Below are 12226 nucleotides of genomic sequence, written 5' to 3' on the forward strand. Positions count from 1 at the left end.
ATGGTTGTAGTATTATCTGTTGGAATCAAAGTTCTCAAAGGCTAAGTTGCTCCTGAAAAGAGATGGTGGGTATTAGGGTAGGACATGATTTTATTTTTCACCTGACTGCCTTTATCTGGGAAAGGAGGGGGTTAGAGGAGAGAATATTTAGAGTTTCTATCAATTTTTGTACTCTATGATGTTCTAATTCTGAGGCTGAGCAAGAAATGGGTCACCTAGAACACTGAAATCCCTCATCCTCATTATTGTCCTGCTTAGGACTTGGTTACCTTGGAGTAAAGCACTCCTTGGTCACTGTTCCCAGTCTGGTTTATGACCCCCCTTCTCTGAGCTCTCTCAAATCTCTCGTCCCCCTCCTTTTCTTGCTGGTGTTTCCCTGTGACCGCTCATATTGCTTCTTCCCAACTCCAGTGACTCCTAGCTGCCCTCCTTCTAATAGATGCAGAGTCAATCTTTTATCTTGGGGTCAGGTGTCAGAGGGAGCCACCCTTCTTAAGGAATAATTTCTATTTTTTTCTGACTACCAGGACTGAAAAAGCTCAAAGGAGATGACCCTCTGGTCTTTCTAACATCACAGCTATTTTTAAAAATTGCTTTTTGAACATGCAAAATAGTGAATGATGGACGAGGGTGCCTTGGAAATTTCTTCTGATTCTGAGATTCTGTGATTCTTTCAAGAGCCTTGTAATGTTTGAGAGAGAAGGTCTGTAGGTCTGTGATTTCATTGATATGCGTGATTACCCGGTGTGGAAACTCCTTTTTTCAAGGTATATCAGCCTCTATTTGAAACCTATAGCTTTACAGAGTTGCCTGAGGTACGGAAAGGTTCATGATTTATGCAGTCACACAGCTAGTATGGGAGTGGGGAGGAGAAGAGGACAAGAGAGGAGGACTCAAACTCACACCATCCTGATTCTAAGACTCATTCTCAATTCATGATGCCTCATTGCCTCTTAATGGTTCTTAATAATATTGTTTTTGTTGTGGTTGTTCAGTTTGGTTTTTTTTTTTTGTGTGTGTGAGGCAATCAGGGTTAAGTGACTTGCTCAGGGTCACACAGCTAGGAAGTGTCATGTGTCTGAGGTTGGATTTGAACTCAGGTCCTCCTGACTCCGAGGTCAGGGCTTTATCCACTGTGCCACCTAGCTGCCCCTGTTCAGTTGCATCCTACTCTTTGTGACCCCATTTGGGGTTTTCTTGGCAGAGATCCTGGAGTGGTTTACCATTTCCTTCTCCAGCTCATTTTACAGATGAGGAAACTGAGGCAAACAGGGTGAAGTGACTCATCCAGGATCACACAGCTAGTAACTGTCTGAGGTCAAATTTGAACTCAGGAAGAGGAGTCTTCCTGACTCCAGGCCAGGCACTCTATCCACTATGCCACCTAGCTGCCCTATAATATTGTAATATATACTGTATTAATAATTATAATATTTATGATATAAATATATTGCACTTGTGTATACAGAGACATATCTTACATATACACCTGTATGTTAGGTAAAAAAATAGAGAATTTATGTATTTAGATAAAAGTAAAATATTTATAAAATATACATTCTATAGCATATATCAATATTATTAATGGTCATAATGTGGTATTTTACAATTAGAACCATAAATATAATTGATATAGGTTATAGAATATATTCTACTTATATTTTACTTATATACATACATCTCTATATATTTAACATGCAAGTATGTATGTAAGATATGTATGTTTTTATAATATGAATGTGCATTTTTATGTGCATATCATCTTCAGTGTCTGTCTGTATACAGATATATATGACCCAGCATATATACAAATACAGTAGCATATATACAAGTTCAATAACATATTTATATATAGTAACACATGCAAATATAGCTAACAGATATACAAATACAGTAACATACATACAAATATATACATGTGTATACATACGTATAGGTGAGCACACAAGTGTTGATACACATGTATTGGGTGTCTCAAAAGTTTTATTGAACTTTTAAGATTTTGTACACGCGCGCGCTCACACACACACACACACACACGTAGAGTCTGGCCTATGATTTCACTGTTCTGAAAAGTTTCCTAGTCGCTCCCTCTTCCAGTGCCCATCTGTACCTCATCTGTGGCTGACTGATGATCTTAGAGTTGGCTGGGACCCTGAGGAGATGTCACATGGCCAAGATCACGCAGCCAGTGTGTGTCAGAGGTGAGGCTTGAGTCAAGGTCATCATGGCCCAGAGGCCAGCTCTCTTATCTCCTCGGCCACACTGACTCATAAAACAATTATTAGCACAATAACAGTAACAACTAAAATTTTAAGGTTTGCAAAACACTTAACAAGGCATTATTGCATTTTATCCTCCCAGCAACCCCAAGGTAAGTGCTATTATCATCCCCACTTTACAGATAAAGAAATGAGGCTCCCAGAGATTCTGACTTACCTAGAGTCCCACAGCTAGTAAGAATCAGAGATGGGGGTCAGGAGGGTTTTAACAAAGACCTTCTTAAAGCCAAGTCTAGCTTGGCTCTCTGTCTACTTAGCCACACTGCCTCTCTGCGTATCCCTCCCCTCCCCTGATAGTCTGAGTCTGAACTGGGAAAAAGCTGTGAAGATGGGAGAGACAATTATCAGAGCATCTCTGATTTTCCTGGAGGCACCCAGAATGACCTTCATTAACCCTGGAGTTTCTCATCCCATTTACTCAAGAAAAGTGACTCACCTTCAGTTCCGCAGGACCAGGAGCAAGGTTAATTGGAACTGACTTGTCTTCCCAGTTTTCCTTTCCTGCAGCAATCCCTCACGTCCCCGAAGAGGGCCAATTACAGCAGAGCAGGAGTTCCTGCAAAGCTCAGGGTGTTTCTGCCTTTTGCTTAGAGAGGCCTCTGCTGGCAATAGGATTGTTGTGTCAGAACCAAAAAAAGGAGAGGTTTGTGCTGGGAAGCTTGGGGAGGACAGCGGTAGAAAATGGTTGTAATGATTCTAAGAGTGTGTGTGTGTGTGTGTGTGTGTGTGTGTGTGTGTGTGTGTGTGTGAGAGAGAGAGAGAGAGGGAGAGGGGAAGGAGGGACAAAAGGGAGTGAGATAGGGAGAAGAAGGGAAGGAGGGAAAGAAAGGAGGGATGAAAAGGGGAGAGAGGAGAAGGGAAGGAGGGAGAGAAAGAAGGAATCAGTGAAAGGGATGGAGAGGTGAGAAGGAACTGAGACAGATTGGGAGGAAGAAACCTGGGTAAATGCCATAGAAATATTCATTTAAGTTGATATTAATCACCTTCTTGGTGATTTTTGTTTTGTTTTTGCTAGTTTAAATGAGGATAACATCACTACTATGACAGAGGTCAAATGCGCAGTGAAAAGAGCCAGTAAGAAAAAAAAATGATCTCGAAACTTGGAGAAAATATGAAACAGGCATAGAAGGTAGAAAGCAACTGCACAGACTGGGAACTAAGAATTCCCCATGAAAGCCTAAGTATATTATTAATAATAAGTTAGAACGCTTTTTAAGGAAGTCTCTGCTTTTTCTGGAAGTATGTAATAGTAGTGAAATAATTTCAATTTTTGTGTCCATCAGGAGGTGGTGTTTTACAAAAAAATATTAGCGGGATACAGTTAGTGTGAAGAATAATGAAGGGATAGACAAACCTTAACTTGCCATGTTAATGACAGCTCCTAGTGTTCCCCATGCTGTCTGTGTCCCAAGGTCATAAGATTAATGGGTTATACACTTGAGAATGAAGAATCATTGGTTAAGAGCTAGTCTTACTCCCTCATTTTGAAGATCAGGAAACTGAAGTCCAGGTGGGTTAAGTGACTTGTCTAAGGTCAAAAAGGACATTACAGATCACCCTAGGCCAACCTTTTTATTTTAAAGTTGAGGAAACTGAGACATTCAAAGTTAAATGACTTGTCCTAGGTTACATAGCTAGTAATCAGTAGATTATGTCAATACAATAGAATCATAGACCTCGAGATGGAGGAGACCTAAGAATTTATCTTGTCCTATCCTTTCATTTTACATTTGATGAAACTGAGGTCCAGGGAATTTAAGTGGTTTTTCTGAGGCATGACATCATCTTCAAACCTCTTATCGACTCTGGTCATCCTCCTCAAGATTCACACCATTTTGTCACTGACCCTATTAAATTATGATGCCCAGAAACCGAACTCCCTAGTCACATTGTGGGATGAGTGGTAAAAAGCATGATGGGACAGTGACCTTCTTTGGACAGGAATATAAGTGTGTGACTGATTCAAAAAAAACACCCCAACACCCAACTAATTAGAATGTTCTAAAAACAGGCAGTGTTCCATTTTTTTACCCTCACATAAATGTGGTATTATTTTGTGAGAATCTAACTACAGAATATTTGATAAACTCTGATATCTCTTTCCAGGTCACTATTTCCAGGTCACTCCATTTTGTGATGAATTTCATCTTGTTTTTTCATGAAGGAAAAATTAATCTTAACAGCTCCAAGTGTGTGTTTGTGTGTGTATATGTGTATATAAATTTACTGTCACAGACAGTAAAAAATATATTGTGGGCTTTTATTTTAATTTTTTTCTTGAAGTCGCTATGTCTCTATAATCTGTTGTATGTAAAAATCAATTTTCAATTCACTACGTTGAATACCTGTACCTTGGAATACAGCAAAGGATGTAAGCATAACCTTAAATTTTTGATTTGGATAGCAGTGCAGTTTTTGTTTTTGTTTTTAGCTGTTCAAAAGATGATCCTTCCTTGTTCAAGGAAGGATTTGAATTCAAGGTCACTCACTATATAAATGATTTTCTTATTTGAAATCTGAGGAATGGGGATCAGAGGATCTGGGCTTGAATATCACCTCTAATATTTACTACCTGTATGACTTTGGCCAAGTCAACCAGTTTGGGCCTCAGTTTCTTCAGCCATAAAATGAGATTGGATGGATTGTTGTGGTTCAGTCATGTCTAACTCTTGGTGACTTCATTTGGGGTTTTCTTGGCAGAGATGCCAGAGTAGTTTGTCATTTCCTTCTCCAGCTCATTTTACAGATGAGGAAACTGAGGCAAACTGGGTTAAGTGACTTGCCTAGGGTCACACAGCTAGTAAGTGTCTGAGGCCTGATTTGAACTCAGGTTTTCCTGACTCTCGGCCTGGTACTCTATACGCTAGATCTCTGAAGTCCCTTCCGGCTTTATATCTCCTTTTCGAATTTATTGTTATTAATATTTAAAACTAATTTATTTCTAAATTCTAATTTAGTCTCTAAATTTAGAGCAAGGCAATATTGCATAGCAGGGTTCTGGACTTAAGTCAGGAAGACATAGGTTCAAAACTTGTGTAGTTGTATGACCTTGGGCAAGAGACTGAGACAACTCTAATTTCATAGATGTTTTCTGGGTAGATGGCATGAACACATGAGAATTAGGCCTGGGGTCCTGTGGTCCTTCCTGACGGTTTGGCCCTGAGAAAGTCTATTAACCTCCTTCAGCCTTAGCTTCTTTGTCTATGAACTGTATCTATCACTTCAAACTCACAGGCCTGTTGTCAACATCCAATGAAGGTGAGTAAAGTGCTTTGCAAACCTTAAGGTATCATTTTTATTGTTGTTATTATTGTTGTTATTATGAGTGTCACTCAGAAAGCATTAGAGAGATGCATGGTGGCTGTGAGCAAGCCTTTAGCAGAAGAAGAAACCATGGCCCAGAGAAATTAAGTGATTTGCTCAATGGGATTGTTCAGGGGATCAAATGAGGTAATATATGTAAAGTGCTTTACAAACTTTAAAATTCTGTCTAAGTGCTTCTAATTACATACAAAGATCTAAATGGCAAATCCTTTATAATTTAAAACCCCCAAAACCAAAATTCCACATGGACACTAATCATGAATGCTCAGAAACGTGGCTGAATTCCCTTCCCCATCACTGCTCTCAGAATGGAACCTCCTTGAGGGCAGGACTTGTTTCATTTTTTTTTTTTCTTTGTAGATCTAGGGCCCAGTGTGGCGGTTAATAAAACCTTGTTTAATTGAATTGCATTTTCTTTGACCTCACAGATTTCTAAGGTCTCAAAGCTGTGTCCTTATATTTTGGTTTTCTTTTGTTTTGCAGACGGAAAAGGGGAGTGCCCTCCACGAAGCAGCCTTATTTGGGAAGGTCGATGTTGTCCGGCTTCTGTTAGAGACGGGTAAGTTTTCATTACCATCCTTGGTAATCCCTGGTCTCCTGCCAGATGATGTTTCCATTTTAGAAGAGTAAGAAGGAAAATCACACATGGTTTCCTTTATTTATACACATACACACATATACACATATACACAATACATATACACATATACATACTACGTATATATGTATATATCATATATACATATATATATATATCACTCCTACCCCTTGTCTTTACCTAATATTAGAGGTGTGACATATCATGTAAAATTCAGCCCCAGCTTTTGAATAAAAATGTCATTGGAACATGGCTCCTATCAATAATGACTCCCTAAAACATGGCAAGACAACTGAATATTTATAAATCACATTATATGTTCATTATCTTAGATGAGGGGAATAGTTTAAGGAACCTGTGCTCTTTACTGTTGTTGAGTGAAGAATTCCACAAGAAACCTTTGAAACTACTTCCTAATTTTTCAGTGTTATAAATTCAATTATTTGCAGTTCTTTTTCCTCCTCCCCTCCCAACCAAAGCAAGGCATGCTACTTTGGCGGGAAGAAAAATTACATTTGCTAAGAATCCTTTAAGGTCCATCATTTTGTCATCAGCTATGAAAGGGGGGATTCCATGAGCCTCTCCATCACATCGGTCAGAAGATGATGGGGTTAAACCTCATCTGGGAGGGTGCTTTAGAGGCTGGTCAGTCTAGCCTTTTAATTTTACACAAGAGACTGAAGCCAAGGAGGCTGGAACATCATAGGCTCATAGATTTAGAGTTGGAAGGGGCTTCAGAGGTCACCTTTTCCAACTCCCTCATTTTGTAGATGTGGAGACTGAGGCCTCCGGGGTGAAGTGGCTAACTTCAGATCCCCCAGGTAGTAAGTAGCATAGCTAGAATTTGAACCTAGATTGTGTGAATTCAAAGCTGGTATGCTGCACAGTTATTGTAAGCTAGGACTGACTCAGACTGGTCACCTGGTAGATTAGGTTTAGTATTGGAACATAATGAGGTAGCCATAGATCATTCAGTAATTAACAAAAGGAGGTTTACTTAACCATAGAGAGATACTCAACAAGAATATTGTACTTTGTTGGGGCATACAGGGCCCCCTTATCTATAAACTGGAATGTGCCTGGGCGCACCGGGACAGAGTAAGGTGAATTCATCAAGAATTGGAAAATGTGCCAACTCTGAGGAGCTCCACCTTCATGTGGGTCAAGCTGTTGTGCTCTTAGATGAGCAAGATTCCATTCTAGCAAGGTGTGTCAAGGGCAAACAGGATTTAACCTTAGCCTTTCTGGGGCACTCAGATCTTGGAGACAACTTCCTTGCCTCTTGGGGAAAGAACTATCCTGATCTTCTTGGGGGCTGGTCTTTTCCTTTCAATTTGCTGGACCGTCCTCCCCTGATATGGTGCTGGAGTGTTCTTTCTCTTTCTTTCTCTCTCTCTCTCTCTCTCTCTCTCTCTCTCTCTCTCTCTCTCTCTCTCTCTCTCTCCCCCCCCCCCTCTCCCTCTCTCCCTCTCCCTCTCTCCCTCTCCCTCCCCCTCCCTGTCTCTCTCCCTCTCCCTCTCTCTGTCTGTCTCTCTCCCCCCTCCCCCCCATTGTCTTGTATCTTGAGTGGCTGTGTGGTGTAGTGGGAGGAGTTTACTGGGTTTAGAGTCAGATGACCTGGGTCATCAGCTCTGTAAGACCAACCCGGCTCAGTTTGGAAAAGCTTATCGCCACAAAGATATCAACTTGGGGACCATAGCACTTCCTGAGCACTCTCTGCTAAGGCATGGAGAGGTTCATAGTGTCACAGCATGCTGAACTGCAAGGGACCTTAGAGATCATCAAGCCCAGTCAGTTCACTTTACACATAGGGAAACTGAGGCATGGCAAGTTTCCATGACTTTCCCGAGGAAGTATTGGAGCTGGGGTTTGAATCCACTTCCCTTGACTCAAAATCCATTTCTGTTTGTACCATACTCTGTTATCCCAATCAGCATTGCTGGAGGGAGTACCTATACATTCAAAATAATAGACACTTAAAGAAATAACCTTGTTCACATCTTGGCATCTGTCTTAGAGGAATACACTCTCTGTTAGAGTGATTGTTATGTATCTAGAATGAGTAAGGAACAGTAGCTAGGTAATTAGAAAGATATGGGTTCAAATCTCACCTGTGACAAATTAATAGCTGTGTGACTTGAAAAGTCCTTTAGACTCACTGAGCCTCAGTTTCCTCATCTGTAATATTGGGATAATAACACCTAAAGTATCTACCTCATAGAGTTGTTGTGAAGCTCAACTAGGAAGGTACTTTGCTAGTTTTAAAGCTCTTTTTCTCTTCCTCTCCTTCCACATACTTATATGTATATACACAATGCATATTATATATATATATACACACACACACTTATACGCACATATATAATTAAATATGCATAGTACGTACAAGGCATCCCTCAAGTCTTAATGTAATTTTTATTGAAGCTATTAAATTATTATTAAAAGCATTAAAGCTATTTTATTAAGCTATTAAAGCTTAAATTTACACAGTGACTTTTGGGACACTATAATTATATGATGTCAATATTTAATATGTATATATGTATCTATTATATGTACATAATTTTTACATTGTATATAATATGTAATACAGTATTATATATATTATACATGTTATAACGTCATTAGTTTTATATATAGTGTATCACATAACTCTTTGTTATATTTTATGCTTTAACATATATACATACATATACATATACATACACATATCTATCTATCTTAGATACATGTCAGTAATTATTATTTTCAGACTGGCAACAAAAAAGACTAGGAGAAACAGACTGATCAGAAGGAAAAGAAGTATTTATAAAGATTAAAGCCTGCTTTAGAGATCTTTCATATTGCAATTTTGATTTTTAATCTCTTCTGTAAATCTGGATTAAAAAGAATAGGAATGTTTGAGTGAGTGTATATATAGAGAGCAAAGGAAGGTTCCCTTTCTCTCTGTGCTAAGGAAGGTACATTGTTTAACCCCTCCTAGGCCAAAAAGGAGGGACTGAGCCCTGTGATGTATGAAAGCTGATGAGATTATGATAGAACACTCTATTTTGAACTGTGGAAATCAGAGAGATTTGGTTTCCTTGAACTTAAGAGTCAATTACTTCATTAAGTGAGTAGCTATAGTGTGTGGTCTCTGGTGACTGAGAAGGAAACCTTTTAGAGTAATTAGAACAGTCCTCAGAAGGGATGGAGGAAACTGTCTGGTTGGTCCCCGTATCTGTGCACTGATTAAAATGAAATGAAGCTAACTAACTGAGGTCAAACATTTATATAAAGTTTATTAAAGTTCCAGTTAGTGTTAGAGAGTGACCTAGAGCACTGAAAGAAAGGTAAGTATCTTGCCCAAGGTGAAACAGCCAGGATGTGTTAAAGTTTGGATTTAAACCCAAATCTTCCTAGCTCAGAGGCCAGTTCTGTGTCCTCTCATGACCTCTCATGACCTCTCATTTTCCCTTTGGGTCATGGGATAAATTTAATGTTGCTTTTTTTTGGTCAGTGGAGTTACTGGCCATGTTGAGTGTGTAATAGGGTTGCAGGATCATGGATCCAGAGCAGGAAGCCCCTTCATTTTATGGATGGGGAAACTGAGGCCCGCAGTGGTTAAGTTTTTGTCCAAAGTCACAGAGCTAGTATCATAGAGTAATAGATTTAGAGCTGTCAGGAGCCTTTTAGGTCATAAACTGAGCAATCTATCTTTGTTATCTATAACAAAGATAAAAATGAAATTGCTCAGAATTATACAACAAAGTTACCAAAGTGAAATTTGAACCCACATTCTCTGACTCCAAAGTCAGGGCTATTTTGGCTAAGCCATTGTATTAGATTGTATTTAGTGACATTTTCTCTTCCCAAAGGAACAGAGCCTTCTTTTGCCCTCCTTATACACACTCACACACACCTGCCCATTCTCCTTTTTTTATCCAGTTTTACAGAAGAGATTAAAAATCAAAGTTATAGTTTGAGAGGTCTTTAAAGCAGGCTTTGTCTTTACAAGTAAAGATGACAGGAAAGGACACCGCACCAAGCAGTGGCCTCAGATAGAAGCTTTAAAATCTGCTCAAATAAATTTGCGCTCATAGTTCCCCGTCATGTCAAACTGCTGTCTCTTTTACTGAGATGTGCTGATAACAAGTGAGAGGAAGTGGCTAGAGATGCAGCCTTAGGAGTCAGACTGAGAGTCATGTCTTCTTCTGCCACATACTTTGTGACTGGAGACAAATTTCTTAACATCTCAGTGCCCTAAGTAACTTTCTAAGTTGCAAAGAAAGTGATGCAGCAAGTCAGTAGATAGAGTTTCCTTACAAGAAATTCTTCCCACCATGGAAATCACAGATCTGGACCAAATATTCCTACATACTGAGAAGTACCGTGGTGTAGTACCTTGATGGCCAGCTTCGGAGTCAAAGCCCTTCCCCTGTCATGTATTGGCAGTCTGGCCACGGGTAGGTCAAGCCCACAAGCATTTATTAGCACTTAGTATATGTAGGGGCAGCTAGGTGGTGTAGTGGACAGAGTGCCAGGAACTTCCTGAGTTCATATCTGGCCTCAGACGCTTGCTAGCCATGTGATCCTGGGCAAGTCACTTCACCCTGTTTGCCTCTCTTTTCTCATCTGTAAAATGAGCTGGAGAATAAAATGGCAAACCACCCTAGTACTTTGCCAAGAAATCCCCAAATGGGGACACAGAGAGTTGGATATGACTGAAACGACTCAACAACAGGAGATACACTTGGATTGTTCTGACATTGTTTGTCAAGGATGAAAGATGCAGAATGAGACGGGACCTTAGAAGCCGTCTGATCCAACCCCCTCATTTTACAGATGAAGAAACTGAGGGCTGGAGAGGTGAGGTGACTCTCCCAATCACCCAGTCAGTCAACAGTCAATGAATGTTTACCAAGGGCCTACTGTGTGTTGGATTATATAGTTGGTATAGGGGTAGATACCAAGGCAGAAATGAAAGTCTTTTTTTTTAATCAAAGAGCTTGAGGTCATACAGGTAAGCAGGGAGCAGGGCTGAGGTTCAAGCCCTGGTCCTTTCACTCCAAAGATAGAATTCTTTCTCCTGTACCACACTACTTTTTCATTAGCATGCTGTGATTTAGAAAAAAAATTAGGAATTAATGTGATTTAGAAATTTAAATTCTAAAGCATTAATGTTTTCTGCATCTTTTAATAAACTAATACTATCTAGAAGATAGCAGAGGGTTCTAAAAATCTTCTTAAGAAAAAAAATTCATTAAAGTTTTGTAGTAGTTAATGTGAGCTTCAAATGGGAGGAAACATAGCATAGTGGATGGAGACCTGGGTTTAAGTCCTGACTTCTTACTACTTTGTGACTCTGAGCAAGTCACTTAACCTCTGACCCTCAGTTTCCTCATCTGTAAAATGAGGGAATTGGACTAGATGGCGTCCAAGGTCCCTTCTTGCTCTAAATCTGTGATCCTATGAATAGACACACACCCTCTTTCTTGTGTTAATATTTTATGTTGAAGTTTGTGTGTCCCAGATTCTCTAGAACTAGGATCTGCTCGGGGTGTATTTCTGATTAGAGACATTTTGAGTTCACGGATGCACACTCTGCTGCTGTTCTCTTTCAGGGATTGATGCCAACATAAAGGACAGCTTAGGCAGGACCGTCTTAGATGTGCTGAAAGAGCACCCATCGCAGAAGTCTCTCCAAATTGCTGCTCTGTTACAAGGTAAAGTATGTTGGGTGGTGGGTGACTCTTTTGAGCAGAACTGGAACCAGCATTTCTGGGACCCAGGGCAAGTGGCATGGAAAGCTCTCAGCGGGAAGAAGGTGAACGGCACTCTGAAATCAACTTTTTAAAGAGACACATTCGATTGAGCTTTATTGATGGGAAAGACCTCGGATTTCAGCATGTAGGGTTCCGTAAGAGAGAGATAGAGATGTTAAGAGTCTGCAAATGTCATTACTGAGGAGGCTGGTGCTGGCGAAGGGAACAGGACTGGATCAGCTTGAGCTGTGGACACAGGGAGGAGGAGAGAGGTGTGC

The 12226-nt window shown here is 40.0% G+C and overlaps 1 protein-coding gene across 6 annotated transcripts in view; it reads left to right on the forward strand.

Annotated features, from left to right (window-relative positions):
- Positions 1–12226, forward strand: part of ANKS1B (ankyrin repeat and sterile alpha motif domain containing 1B) — a 1327097-nt gene that overhangs the window by 177856 nt on the left and 1137015 nt on the right. For all 6 annotated transcript variants that reach the window (XM_027855805.1, XM_027855806.1, XM_027855807.1 and 3 more), the window contains exons 5-6: positions 6090–6165; positions 11808–11909. In XM_027855805.1, coding sequence (XP_027711606.1) covers positions 6090–6165; positions 11808–11909 — 178 coding nt within the window. The remainder of the gene's footprint in view (positions 1–6089; positions 6166–11807; positions 11910–12226) is intronic.

This window comes from Vombatus ursinus, unplaced genomic scaffold (genome assembly GCF_900497805.2).
Source record: "Vombatus ursinus unplaced genomic scaffold, bare-nosed wombat genome assembly UNPS02011334.1, whole genome shotgun sequence".
Classification (NCBI taxonomy): Eukaryota; Metazoa; Chordata; class Mammalia; order Diprotodontia; family Vombatidae; genus Vombatus; species Vombatus ursinus.